Source organism: Archocentrus centrarchus, chromosome 8 (genome assembly GCF_007364275.1).
Source record: "Archocentrus centrarchus isolate MPI-CPG fArcCen1 chromosome 8, fArcCen1, whole genome shotgun sequence".
Classification (NCBI taxonomy): Eukaryota; Metazoa; Chordata; class Actinopteri; order Cichliformes; family Cichlidae; genus Archocentrus; species Archocentrus centrarchus.
In genome coordinates, this window is record NC_044353.1 from 14,318,711 (window position 1) to 14,341,133 (window position 22,423).

At 41.8% G+C, this 22,423-nt stretch overlaps 2 protein-coding genes across 3 annotated transcripts; one reads left to right on the forward strand and one right to left on the reverse strand.

Annotated features, from left to right (window-relative positions):
• The first annotated feature begins 560 nt into the window (after positions 1 to 560).
• Positions 561 to 16,996, forward strand: cramp1 (cramped chromatin regulator homolog 1). 2 transcript variants are annotated; one of them, XM_030735376.1, is made up of 21 exons: positions 561 to 685; positions 2,461 to 2,837; positions 4,448 to 4,650; positions 4,742 to 4,895; positions 5,359 to 5,442; positions 5,619 to 5,667; positions 5,968 to 6,053; positions 6,985 to 7,108; positions 8,023 to 8,104; positions 8,251 to 9,192; positions 9,506 to 9,677; positions 9,848 to 10,020; positions 10,114 to 10,188; positions 10,324 to 10,405; positions 10,607 to 10,711; positions 11,225 to 11,382; positions 12,005 to 12,191; positions 12,326 to 12,493; positions 12,819 to 12,964; positions 14,316 to 14,502; positions 14,562 to 16,996. In XM_030735376.1, the coding sequence occupies exons 2-20, from the start codon at positions 2,462 to 2,464 to the stop codon at positions 14,427 to 14,429; spliced, it is 3,480 nt and encodes a 1,159-aa protein (XP_030591236.1). In that variant the 5' UTR covers positions 561 to 685; position 2,461; the 3' UTR covers positions 14,430 to 14,502; positions 14,562 to 16,996. The 2 variants fall into 2 exon arrangements, with proteins under 2 accessions (XP_030591236.1, XP_030591235.1); XM_030735375.1 differs by lacking the exon at positions 561 to 685 and adding an exon at positions 1,879 to 2,077.
• A 27-nt stretch (positions 16,997 to 17,023) lies between these two features.
• Positions 17,024 to 22,379, reverse strand: dhrs7b (dehydrogenase/reductase (SDR family) member 7B). Its single transcript, XM_030735377.1, has 7 exons — positions 22,269 to 22,379; positions 20,777 to 20,951; positions 19,809 to 19,927; positions 19,369 to 19,579; positions 19,078 to 19,170; positions 18,830 to 18,982; positions 17,024 to 18,147 (listed from the first exon to the last, which is right to left on the reverse strand). The coding sequence occupies exons 2-7, from the start codon at positions 20,928 to 20,930 to the stop codon at positions 17,942 to 17,944; spliced, it is 936 nt and encodes a 311-aa protein (XP_030591237.1). The 5' UTR covers positions 20,931 to 20,951; positions 22,269 to 22,379; the 3' UTR covers positions 17,024 to 17,941.
• Positions 22,380 to 22,423: the final 44 nt, after the last annotated feature.

Here is a 22,423-nt window from a genome sequence, read left to right on the forward strand (position 1 = left end):
ATGTCATACACAGCTTCAACAAAAAGCGCGACAGTTTCGCTTTGTGAGTCTCTCAAGTAGCCTTTAAACAGTCGCGCCCATGGGTGGCGCTTGTTTTATGTTTAAACGGCTGAGGCTGAGAGGATGGTTGATCAATATAGTTTTTGTTTAGTTTCAGTTCCAGACGGGTCGTTTTCGGTATACGCCCGTATTAAATTCAAGCACTCGCTATGAGTTGTGCCAACTGATTGGCGCATCAAAATGTCAATCATTTTCAGGGCGGAACTTGTTTTTACAGGCGCAGCAAAGTTCATTGCAGTGATCCAGCGTTGTTGAAACAAAACTTTAATCACTAAACAGAAAGGTTAAAATATATATCACTCAGAATCGCTTTAAAATTTTACAGTACTAGTCAGTAAACTTAGCGGGGCGTGACAGGAAGAGAATGACAATTGGTCCTTCGTGGTTTAATTCTTTCATTAACAATTGGCGGAGGCTTCTGTCAATCAACTTTAACCTCCGTCCTCGTGTGTGTTTAGCCAATCATAGTCTTTGTTTTCCTGTAGTACTAGTAGTGGGCGTGTCTGCGCGCGCTGACAAACCAGCCGCCGGAGCTGTCAGCGGTAGCGAGCTGGAGGTCTTCCGTCAGCTAGCAATGCTAACCTGTGTCTCATTTGGGAATACTATCAGCAAGCTACTGCTTTAGGTAAGCTCAGTACTAATTATCCATTTATCAAGCTGTTTTGGGCACAGAATAATATAACCGCTATGCTAGGAGCAGTTTTATAACGGAAAAGCTTGTTTGGCTTCTCATACTGGTAAGGTTAGCTAGCCAACAACAGCAGCCATGCTGGGTATAGTAGCGGGCTGTGAACAGAAGCGATATTTGACTACATTTAATGCATTTTACTACATCTAGTTACCAGCAACTGCTTGTAAACACCTCAAACTATCACAGTAGTGCACTTCCAAAGTCATGTAAAGCTTCTGATATAATAGTAAACTTGTTATGAGACTATTAGAACCGCTACACTGTTTTTACTGTAACACCGCAGTGGGATGCAAGTGCTGTAATTTAGTGGAGTAATAATCAGACCCCGGTGTGCTGCTGTCGTTGTGTTAGAGTCACCTCAGATTACACTGAAACAATACGATGACACGGAATAAATGACAGCAATATCTGTCCATCACTTGAAGCTTTAAAGATCTAAATGAGTTCAAGTTAACACTAAACAGCTTAAGTAGTAATCTTGGGTTTTCCCACGTTATTAATTCATCATATTTTTGTGTCAAGATTGCCTGAGAATCAGCTGTCAGATGGCAACAACTACGAGATTTAAATGCTGTGTGTGGGAAAGGAGGGGGCATTAGTGATGTTTTCCAGACTAAAGCTGTCCAAGTCTGAGCTTTTGTTGTCCGCCTTTTCACCGGCCAGCCCATCCTGATTCTGCAAATACAAAATGCACCTGTGGAAAAAGAGTGGCGAACACACAATAATAAGAAACTCTGCAGTGTTTACACATTTAAACATAACTGCGGCACCCCTGCTGCTGCTGTTGCCTGACGTGTACTTAAATCCAGGTCCTGATTTTCCTCATTGTACCATCGTCGCGTGTATGTATGTTGTTGGTAGTGAAATAATATTTCATGGCAAAGATTTGAGTGTAAAATTAACATTTTTTGCAGGCATAATTTCTGCATATGGTGACGTAGTCTCAGGCGAAGTCCACTTGCGCGCGGCTTAATAAAACTGTCGCTGCTTATAGATTCAAACGTGCTTAACCGACACGAGCTTTTTTTTTTTTGTAAATTATCTATTAAAATACAGTTAAATGTCTTATATTTGGCGTCGGTTTTGTCTTATTTATGCCTCCTTGCATAGAAAGCATTGAGTAATGTTGTTGCTGATAGTAGAGACAGTTGAACTGCGCAGAGAGTTCAGCTCCAGTCGAATCAGGAGCAAGGAGAGGGCATAAAAGCGGAGCGATCGCTCTCGGCTTTATTATGCTCAATTTGACCACTAATTGCCAGTCTAACCGCTCGGATCCATGGTGAAGAGAAAGAAGACACCGTCCGCTACAGAGGAGCACCAAAATGGGTAAAATTAGGTTTGAAACAAACACTTTATTTAGAGGTCGAGTGCACCGAGGGGTTTTTCGTTGTCGTTTCTGCAGGGCGCTAAACTGAAAAGCGCTCGCTTTTGAATTCAGTTTAAATTAAATCGTTAATATTGGCCATTAGAGGGGAAAGCTACTCGGAAAGGCATCGTCGCCAGTTACCAGACTGTTTTAGCTGTTAAATTTAATTTATCTCAAGGCATGAAATGCATATATTTGGTGTTGTTTTGACGGGACTGAAGAGGGGATTTGAAACAAACAGCGGCGGCCATGTTGAGAGACAGTGAACGTCGTCTTTAGAAGTTAATTTTGCACATCGCTTTGCTCCTAATGTGACAAATTTTGTGTGAATGTGTTGTGGCAGCATGACACCGGGCTCCAGGGAGGGGATCGGTGTCGATGGGAGGAGGAATCCGTCCAGAAAGCCCGACGGTTGCGACGAGGAGGAGAGCGGAGAGCAGGCGAGCGAAGAGCGCAGTACAAAGGGAGAGGACGGAGTGGAAATTCTTAATCCATCAGCCACGGGTCTCAGCTCCGGTTCAGCCCCGGTCCTTCCTGTTTCTGCTCCGAACCGAACCGGACCAGGCTCGACCCAGCAGCCCCAGACTCCAGCGGAGCCCGGCCCGCCGGGCCCCGACCAGCATCATTTTCTCCGATCCAGCGTTCGACCTCCGAGCAAGCGGATACGGAAGGATTCAATCGGCTCGTCCATCAATGGACACGGCGGGGCAAAATCGAAAGGTAACAGTAAGTGACCAGCTCGGAAAAGAGTGTACACAGGTAGGATCAGCAGAGCAAGGGTTTGGGGGGTCTGCTGTCAGTTTTTAGCTGTCCCTGCAGTGTGCTTATCTGTGATGCCGTTTTGCTGCCTATGGACTACTTGCTGGGTCGAACTCTGGGTACACTTCTGGCAGCTCCAGCCCATGTTGCAACACCATCCTGTGCACCACTTCTGCGAAAAAGAGGAGAGGCCAGAACTTAGATTTCAATTAGGATGTCACTTGATTATTTTCAGTTGCAGTTTCTTAGAAACTGGCAGCAATAACAATAAAGGCACAATGTTGTTGTCAGCATAGGAGAAATAACTCACAGGCTTAACAAACCAGTGTGGAAAGGGACATTACTTCACAGGGTTGCTTACAATTCTTTTGTCCTTTTTCTTATTATTGTCTTTGGGGACTATATAGGAAATTGGGCAAGAATTATCTTAGTTTTCAGCCAGTCATTTCACTGATCCACAGATCTAGCCTATGCTACATTTGTGTTTCAGAACTTGTTAGAAAAAATGTTTTTTTTTTTTTTTTCCCCATAGTTTTCAACAAATAACAGTAAAACAGAGGCTGTAATTTAGTTGCCAAAGTGCTTATTTAGTTTTGCTTTTGCAAATAATCTGAATGGTCCTGTGTAATAACTCAAAGGGTGACTGATATCAAGAGCTCTCTAAACAATGAATCAAAGCTAACGATGACTTAAGGCTTTCAGGATGACTTTAAACACACTGAAGGATTTCTTTGTAGGTTATTAATCACTAATAGTAACTGCAAACTGCTTCAGTTTATCTGTGCAAATGAGGGATCACCTCCTGGGTTTCCATACCACCGGTCACTCTGGTGAAAAACATTTTGGAAAAAAATATGTCATTACATTATATATCTGCAATTATAAATTCATACATTTTTACTTTTTAAAATTGCTCTGTACAGGAAGCAGCTTTTGATCAGAGGAAAAAAAAAAAAATAAAACAGTTCCTCTGGTGTCCTGACAGGTATGACTGGTGGATTTTTGTTGTTTGAAAAAAGAACACGACTGATTGTCCCATAAACTATATTTAGATTGCTCCCAATGTTTGACCGGCTGACCAAGAAAGCACATCTATTTTGAAGAGACACATCTAGGTTATTGTCTGTGAACCAGAGACGTGTTTGCATTTGTAAATGAACACCCATTTAGACTGAAAAAGTCCAGTTTCCTTAACGGGGCACTGTTCTGTAACAGCAACTGTCTGGGTGCTTCTGTTAATGTCTCCTGGCATTGTGCTCACTGCTGGGGTAAACCTGGCCAGTGGAGCCCACCATGAGTTGGTTTTGGAACTGTGTAATGTAGACCTGACCATAGGGACTGATTGCTTTTCCTGCCTCCTTGCCAGAGCTTAACCACAGAGAGGGAGGCTTTGCAGGTTCTGTGCGCTATAATGGCAGTGGGTGACTTTGTGTGTGCACGTATTTTAATCTCTCCAACCACACACCTAATATCAACATTTTTTTTTTTTTTTTAATTTTATACAAAACAACCATGGTGGTCAGCTGATATTTAAGTTGTGCTTTTCTTCTGAATGTTTCCATTTAAAACAGGAGCAGAGAATGGCTCTTCTTCCCAGGGTGCGGTGGGTCAGTCGGGGCCTGTGGTCAGCTCCACTGGGGGGGTATCCAAGACCTCCAAGGGCCAAGGGTCTACAGAGAAGGAAGAGCAAGCTGGCAACCAGAAGCGAGCCCGTCGGCAATGGGAATCCTGGAGTGCCGAGGACAAAAACAGCTTTTTTGAGGGGCTTTATGAGGTAAAGGACGCAACCACCTTATAAGTTCAAATGTTTCCCTGTGTAGATCTTTTGACATTGTATACCCACCACTGCCCTTTTTTGCTTCCAGCATGGGAAAGATTTTGAGGCCATCCAGAACAACATTGCAATGAAGTACAAGAAGAGAGGCAAGCCAGCAAACATGGTGAAGAACAAGGAGCAGGTCCGCCACTTCTACTACCGCACTTGGCACAAGATCTCCAAACACATCGACTTCGCTAACGGTGAGTTGCTCCCCCCATTTTCTTTTTTTTTTTTAATTTTAAATACACAGAAAACATGTGGAACTTTAAGGTGAATAAATGAATGTATCTTGGAATCTTTGGGACCCAAATATGATGTATTTCATACAACAAGGTGATTTCTTAAGCTGATCTTAATTTGTTTATATATTGAAGTTTTTGTTGTGGATTTGTTTCAGTTATGCTGCTTACAACAGGCACTAAATGAGAAGTAAAGACAGCATTAATCAACAATAATCAATCAATATATTTTCCCCACTCCCGCAACAGATCCCACGCTAATGTTTTGTTTTTTAGGCAGCAATAAATATGTTAAAGAAGCTCACCAGATAAGCTGGAGGTCTTTTCCCCTACAAAAAGCACTCAGTGTTACTGTCATGTTATCTTTATGTAGCATGCACAGGCCTCCACCAGCGTCATGACTTGTGCGTCTTTTCATTCTCAGTGTACTCCAGAGTGTTGAAGAAATCTTCTCAAGAACTGTACGGCCTCATCTGCTATGCTGAGCTTCGCAAAAAAGTTGGAGGATGTAAGTGAAGACTGTGCAAGTGCTTGAATTTGTGCGTGAGTGTTTTACTGTTAGTTCTGCTGGTCCTGGACACAGGGGATGTGATTAAACTCTGCATTATCCCAGTGGCTGGGGACAGTTGCCTCTGAAGAACGTGTCATAAATGGCCGTCTGGCTTTGTGTTTTGTCTTTGACAGTGATGGATGATAAGAATGTGGCAAAGCTGAATGAACTCATCCAGCAAGGGTAAGTAAATGGCAAAAGCATTGACTAGTGTGTTTACATGCACACATCTGGGACTGTGAGACATTAAATTGATGCCCTGCATCACATCTGAAAAGTTACAGATTAGCACTCAGCTAGTATGAGAAACAAGTCCGAGGGCTAAGTGACAGTATGGGCCTCCTGTATCACTGTGATACTACAAGGTTCTGACTTTATTATGTGAAGTAGCCTGAAGCAGCCTTTATTTAGTCTTTGTGTTTAAATAAAGTTGCTCTTGGAAGACACTGAATATTTCCTTTACTTCTCCTTCTGTTCCACCAGGGCCACCACCGTGCGCTCCAAAGGGAGGAACCTGCGTATCAAAGCTCCTATGTGCCGAGCACTGAAGAAACTTTGTGATCCAGATGGTGAGCATGAGCCTGCAGAAACCCAGCACTTGCACTACGTACTGAACACGTACTGAAAACCTCACTGATGGTGAGACGAGGGGTTCACAGGGGCGGGGTTTTGACAAAAACAATGGCAGCATGTGGGATGGTGGTGTTGCCATGGTAACTTTGGGTGCAAAGTGAGGAGGATGAGCAGGAGGAAGATGGAGGAGATGACTGTTCTGACCAGCTGTCATCAACCCCTCTGTTCAATAACACCCACTCGGCACAGTTACTGAAAACATTTACTTTAATCAAGGGTAGAAAAAGAGACTCTCTCATTGTTGTATCTAAATCTGTGAATGGATTCCACTGAGTTTGATGACTGCCTTTACATGTTGTCACAGTTTATTAAGCGAGAGCATGGGACTTTGCAGCATTTGGACTGTTCATATAGTGGCTGAATCTCCCCTCAGGTTCCAGTTGTGGCTCTTTTTTTCACAGCATACTGTCACTCACTGTCCATTTGCTCTTGCTCTTCAAAAGCACCACACCCATTCTTTGAAGAGAGCTTTATAGCTCTGCTGTCAATGACAGGCGACAGTCAGAGGAGCTGATCCGATACCGAGCTGTTGAGAGTCCATCAAGTTTTTGCTAAATTTGCTACTCCTTGGTCATTTATATTTGAAATCTTCTGAAACTTGTCACAAATACCCTTTAGGTAATGCTCTACAAAATAGGGGAGATGAATTTTTGATTTTTGACTTACTTTGACATTTTTTTAATGAATTTTCACAATGTATTTTTAAAAAAATATATCATCTCAATGATGGCTGACCTAAAGCCAAATTAGTTTTCAATCCAATATATCACATATTGTACAAGTAAAAGATTTGACAGTGGAGCTCTATAGGCCAAGAGGTCTCTTGTTGGCTGTCACTCAGTAATGGTGTAACTCTGTGTCCTGTAGGAGTGAGTGATGAAGAGGACCAGAAGCCGGTGCGCCTGCCCTTGAAGGTGGCAGTGGAGCTCCAGCCACGCAGTAACCACTCCTGGGCCCGAGTTCAGAGTCTTGCCCACAACCCTCGCCTCAGGTCAGGCATACATAACTACCAAAATATATTTTCAAAAGGATACCATATCTGAGACTCAGCGAGATGTCATACCTTCGTCATTTGGTCCACTTTCTTGTTTTGTTTTTTTTTGTTTTGTTTTGTTTGGTATGTTTTTTTTCCAAGCTGTGACGGTGCAATAAACCTGAACTATTTTTGGAACCTCTTTTTGGCTTCAGACTGCTTGTTTCAGTTTGATGGTTTTGATGTTTTCCACTATTTTCTGGATCAGTTCATCAGAAGCACAGCACAGTAATGAAACATCTGGCAAATTAGGTTTTTTGTTTTGTTTTGTTTTGTTTATATTGAACCATCAAATATAAAAATAGTGCTTGCTTGTAAACATATTGTTGATAAGATGATACAGAAATGAGGCTGATAAAACTATTTCATATTTAAATTTTGCTCTCTATTCAGTTTTTTTTTTCAGTTCATTTTTAGAGTGGGTTTGCTTCTTTGTTTCATTTTTACTGGTTTCAGTGTTAGATATTATTATTATTATTAGTAGTAGTAGTAGTAGTAGTAGTAGTAGTAGTAGTAGTAGTATTATTATAGGGGGTCATTTGTCACTTTGCAAAAGTGGTTGACGTAGTGATGTAGTCATTCACATCTCAGTATGCACAATGTCTCATCACATTTGTGTTGCCAAAACTGAAAATTTTAGAAACACCTCATTGTTTCAGTTAGTTTTGGGGTTTTTTTTGTTGTTTTTGTTTTTTTTTTTTTCCACACCTATGTTTATTTTGGTTTTAGAGAACTTTATTAAACTTGCTCCACAATAGTGTAAAACCTAGAAGTACTACCATAGAAGTAGTTTAGTTCAGGAGTATTGGACCCTGTAGTGTTGTGTATCTTGCAAAGTTGTTGTCAAACCTTTGCTGTCTTTTCCAACCCAGGATGGTGGTGGAGCTCCACAGGAAAGTCTCCAGCCTCATTGAATATCTGAAACAGAAGTGGGCTTATCACGACCAGCGGATTGTATCCTTTAAAACCTTACACTACAATATGTTGCACAGTACAGAATATTTTTCATCTCTAGTGTACAAGTGAAGAGATGTGCTGCTTTCTGGGGCATACACCTGTTTGTGTCCGTTATAATCTAGTCCTTAACTTTTAAAACTCAGCTTAAGAGTCTTATGGAGAGGGAGACTCTAGAGGGCAACCAGACCAGCACAGCTTCTCCCAGCATAACTCAGAAGGAAGAGCTTTTTCTTTTTCCAGCTGAAAGCTGCACTTTAACCATGCTGCCTGGTGTAGCACGTGTGGTTCACTCCAAAGCCTCCTGCACTGTCCACTGGATAGAAAGTGGCAAGAACCGGCCTAATGCCAAGGAACTGCCAGCTGCCCAGATCCTGGGCATCCACACAGCTCCACCACCTCGAACTGGAAGTAAATCTGGACGGGGAAGCGCTGCTGTTGCTTCAGTGACTGTATCAGGTGATTCTCGTCGGACTGAACCCCCTAACCACGAATCATCAGCAGACAGTTCTGCAAAGGTAGAAGAGAAGAGACCTCAATCTCTCTTTGTCCCAGTTTCCTCTCAGCAGACTGTGACCATCAGAGAAGAGGCAGATGGGATAGGAGCTTCTGAGCCAGGCAAGACTTGTACTGGCGTTGAGGTCGGTGGTGGCTTAGCTGTGACCAAAAGCATGGACAATTCATGTAGTGGTGCAGAGGGTTCTGCTGAGCAGTGCAAAGAGGAGCAGAGCACCAGCGCCTCTTCCTCAGAGGCCAACCAGCCTCCTTCAGTCAAACCTCCAGTGACTAGCTCAGAGGAAGCCGTGTCACAAGCTTCCACACCAGCAGCCAAAGAACGGACTGTTGATCAGATCAGAGAGGAAGGCTGGAGCACCCGTGACGCAGAGAACGTCACACTAGCTGAGCTCTACCTGATGTTTGGAAAGCCAGGCAAGCTGCAGCTGGAGTATGAGTGGCAGCCAGTTGCAGCTCCTACCAGCAGCTCAGTAAATGGACAAGCCTCAGTGCAGCCAAAGCCCGACAGGACAAATCGAGTGTTGCGCTGCCTGCTCAAGCTGGTTACCACTGAGGTCAACCCTAAACCTCTGGTAAGGATTTGCTTTTCTTTCTTCTAACATTGTGGCTAGATACCAGGTCTTTGTTTGTTTTGTTTTTTTTGCTGTCTTGTTTTAAATGAGTAATTTAACAGTTGTGTTTTACATGGGCATATGGTTTAAAGCCTTGCAATTGTGTATACTCTTGTTTCAGATAATAATAAAATTTTTTAATCTCTCAGAGATGAAGTTTAAAGGTGATTTAGTACTAGCTACTGGTTATGCAATATGAAGGCTGCACTCTTTTTAAAACTATAGCATTATGTAGAAATGTAAACTGGAAGGTGTCATGTACCTTCCCCTTCAGGCTCCAGAGCTGTGCTCCACGGCCACATCGCCACTCAAGACGCATCAGGAGGAGCAAAACCAGGTCCTCACACCTCCGGCGAAGGGTCCTGTAGCAGGCGTTCGCAGTCCAAGCTGTGGCCGGCAGCAGGCTTCTGTACGAATGGCCAGGTTACAGCTGCCAAACACTGGAGGTATTCATGGCTCTTACTTGCAGGTTTTTGTGATAACACTGTATTTGTACTGACAGTGCTGTACTTATTAAACAGTGAGGAGTAATTATGCGGTGCAGATATTAGTAGGCAAGTTACTCAAATGACTGCCTTTCCTCATGTGGCACTTCACCTGTTCTAATGCTCTTCAGGTGGGCGCAACCTTCCCCGCTCTCTGCTGGGGTCGACTGCGGTCGGTGACTCTGAAGGCAGTGTGTTTGCGGTACCCACCACGCTGCCACCCAACAGCTCGCGGCACAACAGAATGTTCTCCCCCAACAAGGAGGCAGAGCTAGCCTTAAGACAGCAGCTCGACTCTATCAGTGTAAGCCATCTTTTTATTTTTTTAACACCAAACATACAAAGACAAAATTGATATATTAACAAGCATTAAAATGCACGTTTTTCCTCCTTGCAGATGCAGTCAGATCTCTTCCTTTCCAGACAGCGAAAACCTCGGAACAGACAACTTCGTAAACCACTTGTGGTTCAGGTAAGAGAAGACCCCCCAAGGTTTTTTTTTATTTATTTATTTTTTTAAAGTAAATATCCACGTTACATGCAGTGGGGATAAAGGTGGTTTTGCCTAACTCTGCATTTCATTTGTTTGCTTCTGTCTTGTTTACAGCGAACACTGCTGCCCAGAACTACAGGAGATACTCCTCAACATGTCTGTTCCTTCTCCATCCTCTCCAACTCCTCTGCCACAGGTACTCTTCAGATAGCAATAGCAGGATCGTACATTAAAAGATGTTGTCAGTTGATACTGGAAATGTTTAGGGTGTGTTTTGATTTTATTTATTTATTTTTTTACAGTATGCATTAATAAAGTCATTGCTAAATATGAGTTCTCTTTTTCAGCAAGACCTCTGCTAATTGTCTGTTCTCTCACTTCCTGTTTCTTCCTTCAGGAACTGGATCTTTCCGGCCAATCCAAACCCGACTAGCTCCTTCCTCTCGCTCTGTCCAGACTAAAACACCCCCTGCAGCATCTAGCTCTGCCAGCCAGCTCTCTAGTATGGACTGATTCTGTTAACTGCTACATTATTCTCTATTGTTCAGATACTGATTAATTCTAGACACAGGTTATTGCAAAAAAAAGCATGTATTGTTGTTTTTATGGGTTCAACAAGACAGGAATACTGCAGAAAACCACAGCACTTAAAGATACTTAACATTTTTAATCTGTTAACTTTAAAGTAACCTTACGCATTACTCGTATTAGTCAGACCTAGTCCCAGTAAAGGGCTCTTCCAGTATCTTTGTGTTTATTTTTCAAACTGCGTTTTTGTAAAATTATTTTAAAATGTATTTAATTTACAAGTTGTGTTTGTGTAAGGTTACTCTTTCAAATTCTATTACTCTGTCAAGATCAGAAGTTTGCACAAGAGAACATTCTTCCATCTTATATGATACTGTTTTTTGTTTTTGTTTTTTTTCCCCTGCTCTTCTCATATTCTTGCTGTTAATACTTAACAGAAGCGATATGATAAATCCCTCATTTGCCTAAACTGTTAATACTCTTTCAGGTGCCATTGACCTGGCAGCTAAGACTGCAGGCATCATCCCAGGCAGTCCCTGTCGGGAGGTAGATTCTTCCACTGTGGATAACAGCGCTCTGCTTGCTACCACACCCACTGCTGATGCTGAGCCAGACTCCCAACTCCTCCAGCAAAATGTCCCAGAGGTCAGACACACACACAGACTAGGAGCCTCTTTCATCTGATATCTCCTCCTTGCCTTTGGCATTACAATAAATGCTATTGCTCATGACCTTCTTAGAGTGTTTCATATAGAACTGTCGACTCATGATTTATCTTACTTTATTTGCTGTATTTCTCTGTTTATCTGTGCAGAGTAGGGCAGGTTTTGCATGTTTGTTTTGGGTTTTTTTGTTTCTTTGTTTTTTAAATTATGCAATGTCTGTTTAGACTTGCAACATACCAGTCTTAGTAAAATTTATAGGCATTTTTATAGATTTTATCTGTAAAAAAAAAATTCTTACATATAATTCTCTGACACATTCACAGTCACCTTTAATATACTGCATGATTTGTTTGCCCGTATGTAACTGTTTAATAACAAGCTGCCACACAAGCTGCCACAAACAAATTGCCCCTTATGGGATTAATAAAGCTGTTTGCAGTGACATCAGGGTGTTTTGTTGCACACAGGGGGCCTTTTGGTGGGGAGACTGTGCACATAAACAGTTGGTTTACTTGAAGGCAATTGATGAAGAAAAAGTCAGTTATGTTTGAGTAAATGATTTAAAAAATCCAACATGCTAAATGAAGCTGTTCTTTCCACAGAACGGTGTACCTCCTCCATCTCCTGGAGTGACCGGTGGTGGAGACTCACTCCTCTCTCCACCGAGCGTTGCCTCGCTTCTTGATATCTCACTCCCAGGCCCCCCTGAAGAGGCTCTAACCTCCGGAGAACCTCAAACACAGATTAGTGACTCCATCATCGAGCTCGCCATCAACTCTACACACTATGGTGCGTCATTTTATGGTCATTAAGTTCTCTCTGGGTTAAGAAAAGACCATATGTTGACAGTCTAACCAGCTAAACATCTGAGCTGCTGGGTTTAATGAGTGACCTCTCATTTCTGTTTGCCTGTTGTGCTGCAGGTGAGGAGGCCGCTCTCTCTCCAGCCAAGCTGGGCAACAGCGATGGCTCCAAGCTGCTGGCCTCGTCTCCCTCGCTCAGCCCATCCAGAGGCTGGATCCCATCACCCAGCCACGACCCCCAGTGGTACCCCAGCGACTCGTCTGACTCCACACTGGGATGCCTCCTTTGTAAGTTTTTTTTTTCATGTATTTTATCTCTCATTCTGCTGTGTGCTTCTTTCCTCAAGAGTTTGTCAGAAGTGAAATTTAAGGCAAAGAAGAAAAAAAATACACCCACTTATGGATTCATTATCATTACTTCCCAATAAAAATGCTGCATCCTGACAGCACAGAGGGTCTGCTTCCACTTTTGTGATACTTGGAAAATTAAACCTTCACACAATTACTTTTACAAAAATCTGTTTGTAGAATGCTCAATATTACTGATACAGCTGTAGAAGTGATAACTCATAAAGACTATTCACTGAGTCTTTTGCTCTTCTTTTCCTTCCAGCCAGCATGGTCTCTCCTGATAAGGGCAGACGGACCACCCTAACCCCCACTGGCCCCTCCAGCGGCACAGCTTTGCTCGGGCCTAGCTTACTGGACTGCAATTCCCATGATTCCTTTCAATCCCGTGGCCTTCCTGATGTGGCAGAAGTAAGTAAATGCTTTTTGATTAAATGAAAGAAGTCTTGTATTGTGACTTAGATGTATATGGAGTAAGTAAGACACATCACTGGGCACAAACACTGGAGAGAGGAGACTGTCTAATTCTGTACAACACAATCCTCTGAGTCTCAGTAACAATGTTTTATTTTTTTTTAATCTCTATAAAAACTCAAATGTAAAAGCATCAGTTCCCATTTTAAAAATAACCCCTGTTTATGTCCCGGGCCCTTTTCCAGGAAGCATGTTCAACAAACTCTGAGTTTAAAAATAAAGTTTATTAACTGAGATCAGCAACTTTGAGTTTCCTGTTCAGAAAGGCTGATCAGAGTTAGCTCTGAGTATATTCCCCTTGAATTAAGTATGTGTGTGAATAGGGAAAGAAATCCATCATCAGTGGAGCTAGAGACCAGGATTCACCATGGCAACAGGTAATTAAAGGGCAGAGCCTCCATTTTAACCCAGTGGACCGAGGAATATGAACACGTGTCAGAGCTGAGCCTGATATTTATTTTAAACAGTAGTAAGAGTTATTTTAATTAACATGGACCACTCTGTCATCATCATCATAGACAGAATAAAAGTTTGATCTTGAATTTTCTTTAGATGAAGTTGGAATCCTGATTTTACATTTGACTTTTAAATATAATTATTCAGCTGTATCCTGACAGGAACAAAGTGTAGGTGAAAAACTGAAGTTAGAAATCTGAAGAAACGAATCGCAGTTTACTGATGGATCTGTGATATTAATTACCCAGATAGCACCAGAGTCTGGGGCAGGTCTGCTTTAATGTTCCCCAGTTCTGATCTAATCTCAGCCTACACTGATGGATGATGGCTCTCTTACAGCCACAGCAGAGATGTTTTACTGAGTTAATATTCAGAGTTCAGTCATACTTTCACATTTAACTGAGAAAACACTGGACAGCTTTCCAAGTCAGTACAGGTGAACATGTTTATAAAAAATGCCTCAGCTTTCATAGATTTTAAATATTTCAGTACAGTTTTGGGAGGATGAGCCATTTTAAACAAAGTTTCCCTCATTTCAGGGTTAACTGAGATAACTAAACCTGCTTGCTGGAATAGGACTCAGATCTGCCTGGGGGATGAATGAAGCCCAGCGGCTGTTTCCTTTTGTATTTACACCAAACCTTCTGCTTTTCCAGTAAATTACATTGACAGCTATTGACATGATAAACCCTCTTTTCTCGCTCTTGACCTAAAACATCAAACTGTTCCAGATGTTTCAGATATGAGAGATCCCGATATGTTTTTTCTTTTATTTGCCTTTGCTGCTTTTCTGGCTGTTGTCAAACTGAAAGCTCTTTGGTTGTGTTTGCAGATGGACTCTCAGCTTGCTTGTATGATGAGTGAGAGCAGCATAGACTACATTGCTCGCTTCAATGATCTGGCTCAGGAGCTCGCCGTGACCGAGCCCTCCATCCCACCTCCCTGAGGATGACTGGCTCCACCAAGCCACGGCCATCTGTACCGCTAATCTAGAACCAGTTCCACGCATTTCCATTGGAGGGCGGGGGGGGGCACATTGCTGGGCCCACACCTGGAGGCAGTAACTTTTTGGAGTGGCTACTGCTAGAAATTCACAACGGATTTGCAGGCTGCAGTTTAAGTTTTCATACTGTGGAAATTATCCCAACTTTTACTATGTCCAGTTCTCAGACCTGTTGAAGAGTGGGCTGGTTCTCAAAAGGCACCGAGGCAGAACCGAGGCACCATGTTGGTGGTGACAAGAGCCACTGTGAGTGAGCAGAGGAGAGGTTTCTCCTCTTTACTTCTTGTTTGGAGAAAGATAACTGGGGAGAAAGGCCAACCCCTCAAAGCCATCCACACCCTGTTTGTAAAAGTGCAATAATACCAGTCGAGCGTGACTGTTGTTTAAAGTGAGTTGCGTTGGTTTCACTGAACTGTTCTTTTTCAGGAAGAATTCCCTTTAAATACAAAACACTTTAGATAAACAAATGAGTTTACAAAATACAACCTCATGTACAGGAAAATACTATGCCATATCTGAACAAAATATCTTTTTATGTCTCTTCCTGCTCTCTGTGTGTGAGTGCATGAATGTATCTGTGTGTAAGTGTGTCTTCTAGGCTCTAAGGTTGACCTCTCAAAATGTGCAGTTCAGATCACTAGCTGGCGGTAAACAGCCACTGGGCCGTCATTTATGAAAGTCATGGCAGTGAGAAAAAGGTGCTTGGCATAGTTCAGTAGCAAAATTGGAGCAAAACAGAAAGTGGCAGGTAGAAGTTCTTTCTTTCCTGTTATTGTTCTTTGGTTTTTCTCTTTTTATTCCTCATCTCTTGTGGGTTCAGTTTTTATAGATTGTGTTGTAGTCATGCGCGTTTGGATTCAGGTTGTTCATTTCTCACACAAACATTAAAAAAATGGCAGCTTGTTGGTTGACTCCACTTGGTAGCTCTACAGATGCTGAAAGTGTATTGGCTTTTTGTTTTTTTACATTTTTATAATTTTTTTTTTTTTTTATGTCCACTGCCAGTTGTGTTCAGTTCTCATTAGTTTTATTGTGTGCAGAGATGCACATTCAAACAGGAATAGCTTTTAGATATTTAAGCCCTTTTAAGACTTGTGGTGTTTGCTGATTTTCTTGATCTAGGTGACGGCATCAGAATATTTTAGAAGGGTGGGCAAACTTCGCCAGAGTGTAAGAGTGCTTGTACCTATAAATGCCACAAGTCTGCGTGTATGGCAGCATAATATGCAAGTACTGAGACCCTCCATCGGTGCGTTATGTCTGAATGAAGCCTTGAGGAACATTCACATAAAAAGTGACCTATGACTTTCCCTGCTCCTCACACACAAGCTATGAGATGGAAATCTCCCTCCTGGATTGCAGACAGAGGAAGGTTTGAATGACGGGAGAGGAGGATCTCTGTGAGATGCTCAGGAGACACGAGTGGCAGTAGTCTTATGTGTGCCAGTCTGTTAATCTGGCATGCATTCAGGCTTTTTCTGTTTTTTAAAGGTGGCACGTAAATGTTACTAGGTTCGACCAGATTACTCGTTCAGACGTGAAAATGCCAGATAAACAGCAAAGAGGACATGTCTAGAAAGGGGTTAGATTCTTCATCTTTATTTTTGGTCTCATTTTTAATAATGTTGCCACAACAGGCAGGAGTCCCCTTGAATGTCTATATCGACTACAACTAAAAATAAATAATAAATAGTAACGACTCATTTACCTTCCTTAGCTTTCTTGTGTTCTTGCAGTTCTAATTAGTTCAAATAAATAGCTGTCATTTTGTTTGACAGACTTGAATTACGAATGTCCTGGGTACCATTAAGTGTTCCCAGCAGTGATACACTCCATAAGCACGAGCAGTTAGAAGTATTTAATTTAATGAAACACTAAAGCCATCGTTGACTCCCCTTTTTTTTTAAAGTCTTGTCATTTTTAAAAAATATTCCCCAAACATTAATTCCCCTTTGATTAGTGGGTTAGTGAAACAAAACACTATGCCTAATGTCAGCATGATTGGCTGTTTTTATTTGGATATTCATATTAATTTCTCTTACTTTATCCGTGCAGTGTGCGGTCTTCAGAGGATACCCACATGCTCTGTGCAGTCCGCACTCATTGCCTTCACATTTAATTTGATTAACCAGCATCACCTCTATGCAGTAGTGTGAACCCATTTAATTTGATGTAACAGTGTAAACTGAGAGCTCGTCATTCCACAAATGCGACTGTAAAATGTTTCCTCCTCGTTCCTTTGGTCGTTGGGGGGCTTTGATCTAACAAATGTAAAATCTCTTGTGGTGTTAAATTTGTGAAAGACTTCATCTTTTCACACTAGATTCTTAATAAGGAAACAGCAGTTTTTGTCTTTGCAGTTTTATTTTTCCTCTTGAAGGATGTATTTGTACAAATGGAAATTCCAGTATTCACTGCGCTTTTGTAACATAATGTAAATTATTTGGACTATTTATTGTTAACATTTGAGACGAGTGTTTTCTGTTTAACTTAAGGTGACATCCAAGAAAGGAAAAAAAACCTGTTTTCAGTTTGTAAAAGGTGTTCTATTCTATGTATAAAGATAGTTATAAAAATCTGCCTCTTGTCTTCACTGTGGGGTACACACCAGTTCACATGCAAGAATGTACAAAGTTAGTCTGTGGCCTTAGGCTCATCCCAGAGATGGATGAGTTTATCTGCCGACTCCCTGACTGCTCCCAATAACAACGGTACATTAATACTCATTAAAGCATCTCAACTGGAATAAAGTGGTGAACAATATTAGATGGAAGCTACTTCGAACAAAAACTCAAGTACTCGTGTATGGGTAGTGAAGTGACTCATTGTCAGTGATGTTTTCTGCATAGTGCATGGAAAAAATGACCCAGAAACAACATGTCAGGTGTTGTGCCACATTTCAATGAGAAATTGTTGACAAAGTTTGACTTTGTAACCACAGAACATTATTTACAGTAAGTAAGTGACACAGTTGTGGGTAGATACTCTGGCAAAGCAGCATACATGATCCCTTTACCACAGTTTGGTTTATTTACGTTCTGTTGGCATCAAGATTTCCAGAGTAATGGTGTTTATAAATGAAATCTGTTCTCCTCCCCAGTTAGTAAAATGTTAAACTGCAGGCTTCTGGCAATGACTTTTTTATGAGTGGGACAGCTGGAAATTTGTCTTTCAGACCAAACAGACAATATCAATATCACATGAATGAGAAATTAAGCATGAATGCTACTGCAAAAAACAGCAATTCTGATGCCAAATTTGCAGAAGTATCAAAACAACAGAGCCGTGAACTGGCACAGATGTTACAAAACAATAAAACACATTCCACGTCTCTGGTAAAATCATACAGGGTCTGACTTATTTCAGATGCCAGACTAGAACAGCTCCGCCAGTTCATCCTGACCATTTGGCCTCAGTCTGTTTTTCCACAACAGCTGCTCTCCACTTCTGCTGCATCACTCGTCTTTAGGTTTCTTTTCCTTGCGAGCGCGGGAGGACATGAGCTTGAAGAAAAGCGCAGGCCAGAGTGTGCGGAGGTAGATGGCCATGGTGGGCAGAGGGCCGGCCAAAACCACATCTTTACTTTGCTGACGAACAGCCTTTAGGACTTCTTGCGCCACGTCCACAGGGTCCCAGCCCGTAGCTGTCGTTTTATCCAATACTGAACGGCATCGCAAAGACGAGAGAGATGTTACATTAATGGCACAAGGGAATACAGATCATTTCAATTAATGTTGCTTCTTAGTTGTATTTTTTAGTTAAACTTTTTAAATATGACTTTGTTTCTTAAATATTTGGCCTTGACTCATTTTTTAATGTTACTGCACTGAAAACTTGCACTGATCCACCTATGATTAAACTATTTTTACCATCACTGATAATGTGCTAAAGTAAGACAAATACTTCCACAGATGACACTGGTTAGAGAAGTTTTTATGAAAGGTTTAAAAGAAAATTTGTATTTAAAGTGGACTTCTTATGCTTTACTTCTGTAATACTGTTACAAGGTTTGATTTTCATATTAAACATGTCTGGAGTTTCTAGTAAAAAGGTCAGAGTATGTAAAAGTAATCCTCATGAGCCTAAAGCTCAGGCACCTTCACGTTTGGGTTCCAGAGTCTTTTCCTTTATTTCGTCAAGACATTCAGAAGGAAAACCCAGCAAAAGGTACAACTGGCAACACAGATTCACACACACTCTCACACCATCCTAACAAGTCTTCAACTTATCAACTTACACCTCATGAACTGACTCTTAACTAGTAACTCTGCTACTTTTGTTTCCATCCCCTACTAACTCATTATTATTCAAATGGGGCTCCATGCTGCTTTTCACTGTCTCACCTCCATACTTGGAGCCATCTCCTGTGACGGCGTTGACGGACAGGTTGGTTCGAATGTACCCAGGGCTGATTACCGTCACTGGGATCCCGTAGTGCTCGATCTCTGCTCGTAAGCAGTCAAAGTAGGCCTGGGTGGCATGCTTGGAGGCAGCATCTGACCAGCGTGAGACAAACCAGAGTCTTGCTTTATTCACCATCCCCCTGGCAAAGCCATCTTACATCTGTTTGCTTCAATGAAAGATGACTTACAAGCTGATCGGTAAGGAATGGCTATCTTCCCCTGGACACTGCTGATCGCTACGACATGGCCACTGCGGCGGCGTACCATGGAGGGCAGGACAGCTGTGAAGAGAGGAAAGAAGACAAAAAGAAAAAAAAGCTGATTCACATTCATGATAATCTAAACCTGTAATGTTGATGCAGAATCTCCACAGTTTAGCTCCCACATAAATAAATGACTTTTTAACCTCCCATTATGCTCACATCTTTCAACCAAAAGTTAAAGTAAATGATAACATGCGGGGTGCGCCGGTCACAAACCTTGTGTAAGAGCAATGGGCCCAAAGTAATTTGTCTCCATAACATCCCGCTGAACTGAAACATGAGTCTCCAGTATATTGCCACGGTAACTGATTCCAGCATTATTAATGAGGACGTCCACTTGTCCGTAACATTTCAGGATCTCTTCAGCAGCGCTCTCCACCGTGTCCGTTTTTGCCAGGTCAAAGACAACAGTACAGGGAGTGTAAATCTGGTGGGTGAGCAAAACAAAACAGTTATCTTCTGTCTTCATTAATACAACTCTTCACATATGGATTCTTAGAGGTTAAGCAATAGTTCAGAAAAACTGTCTACTTCCACAAAATATTCGAAAACAGGAGTGATAATAATGACGGAGACAGCCCAGACTTCTTTCATGTTAGGGTTACTCCTTGTACCACTAAGAGCAAAGAGCTGCAGTGATGTCTGTGTGTACATACCTGCTTCTGTGTGTTTGCTGAACTTGCTGTTAGCTCTTGGACCACCTGCTGCAGGCGGGCTGCATCGCGTCCACAAAGCACGAGCCGTGCACCTGCAGCGTGGAAGACCCGTGCGCACTCTACAATGCAAAATTAGTGTTGTAGATTAATGTGCATAAACCAGGGGTGGGAAATTAATTTTCCCAAGGGGCCACATGAGAAGCTGGGACTGTTGTGGAGGGCCACACCAACAAGCTGAACTCAATAGTGCTCAATATTCATTTTATATATTTATAAACTGCTCCTGGTAAGAGTAGATGTTGCAAGTAGGCAATGAAAATGTAAAATAGGCACAATAATAATTTTATTACTGTTCTCAAAAAATAACTGTTGACAGAATGTGCATCTTTTTCTGAATTTTAAAGACTTAACTTTATAACAAAGTGCAATTGCTGTTTTGCTTGTAGTTTAATTCATCTGCAGTGTTTCAGTTCTTTTTTCTCGCTCACTGAGAGAAATGTAGTCTTTATCACTGAGCATGTTTCATTATGCGTGTAGAGAAGAATAAAAATCCATCAGTGACACTGACTCAAAGTGCTCTGCCAGTAGTGAATCAAAGGTGCATCAGACTAGCTGTGATTCAGTGTGCTTCCTCTGATGAAGTTAACGGTTTTAGTTACAACATCAACAACATGGCTCATTTTTAGCACTAATTTGCACAACACCTCCTGCTGTATAATACACTGCAAAAACACCAATTTCAGTTCTGGCTTCATTTCAGTCACTTTATTTTACATCCGCTTCAAAAGTCCTCCATTTTTCCATCAGATCTGGACAGCCATCAGTTGGAAAACCTGTCAGTTTGTCCCATTTCAGCCCCAGCCTATCCAAGCATACCAACCTGAAATGAAGCACTAAAGCAGTGTGGTGTGAGCTTTAGAGAGCATCCACATATAAGCTAAAGAGAAAGAAATTAATGTGAGCCTGACCTTTCCCGAGTCCAGAGCTGGCACCTGTGATGACCACCACAGCACCTCGGACTGAGGCTCCTTTTCTGAGGCGGACAAGTATCCGGTACAGCAGCACGACCCCCACACCTGCTAAAACCAGTGGCAGCATTCCTCCTCCTATCACACGCTCCATTGCTTGGCAATCACCAGCTATCTGCAGCCAAAAAAGAGAAAAAACTGAGCAGACACTTTAAAGGTACAGTGTCAACAATCCCACCACTAGTTATCAGCAGACTGCAGTCAACTGAGTTCTGTTCTCTTATCCCTCCCAATTCAAGTGCATATTCCTAGCTACAGTGGCCGCTGTAGGACAAACTTTTTATTTTTTTCAGACTCCATGTGTCAAAACTTTGCTGTCCCTTTTAAAATCCTTAATTAAAATGTGCCTCCATGGCAAGCAAACTCCTACGACTTCCTTCTCCTCTGCCCTTGGCATTCAATGTATGCGGTTGGTTTCTAGCTACAAACATAAAACATGATAAGGCGGCGCAGCAATGTCCATCTCTGCCACTGTAGCGGGCAACATGGTGGCTTCCACATACCGTTGCCCGCTCCTGTGTAATTTTAATGGATTAATTCTAAGTTTATTAGAAGGCATCAGTTTGTTTGAAGACGTTATTACACACTAATGTATACTTTTCTTTAATAAACTAAAAAAAAAAACGACTGACTGTTCCTTTAAAGTCCACATGACTGTAACTACCAGAATGTCCACAATAAACAAACACACAAACACACACACATTCAGACAGGATGAAATTTTCTCGTTAAAACTGAACTCATATTCCAACAATAAATGACCACTGATTATCTACACTAACACAACTAAATAAAGACTTAACCTCCTGAGACCCTGCGTCCACATATGGGGACATTACGTTTTGGCTTTGCTGCACCTTATACTTCATTGTGCGCAAGAGTATTTTATACTTTGTTAAGTCATGTTGTTTTTCTTGTGTTATGCTATAAAATAATCCCAGTGTCCACATCTGAGGGCATCTATTTTCTCATAAAAGTATGTAACAACATGTAACAAAATACAACTTCTTGTTCAAGGAGGAAGCTTAGTATATATACATTTCAGGTCCATCTAATCAAATATCTAGGAGAGACTGAAAATGCATCGCAAACAGGAGCTCGGGTCTCAGGAGGTTAAAGGGCATTTTATGCATCTTCCTTTATTTTCCTATTGGGTGTTTGGGATCAATAACCAATAACTTGATATCATCAGAAAGCGGACAACTTTACACAGTGAATGCTAACTAAATATATGCACCATTCAGCGAACTAATGTGTTCATAGCTAAAATGTGCAGTTAAGAGTATGCCTGGTGGAAACCAGGTGAGTTTAGCACTAGCTTAGCTGACGTAAAAACAACAAAACGGCTGCTGAGGCTAAAACAAACTTTAGCTAGCATCTACAGCACAACCCGCCAGTTTGCCCGTTTGTAGTTTCCTTTGTCGGGTCTCACCTGAGCGGTGCTGCCGAGCAGAACAGCACCAAAGTGTCAGAGATCCACAGTTCCTACTTCTTCTTTTTTCCCTCCTCGTTCCCCTTCTTCTTCTTTAGAACTTAATGGCTGTTGACAACTAACTTACAAGTCTATTACCGCCACCTACTGGACCG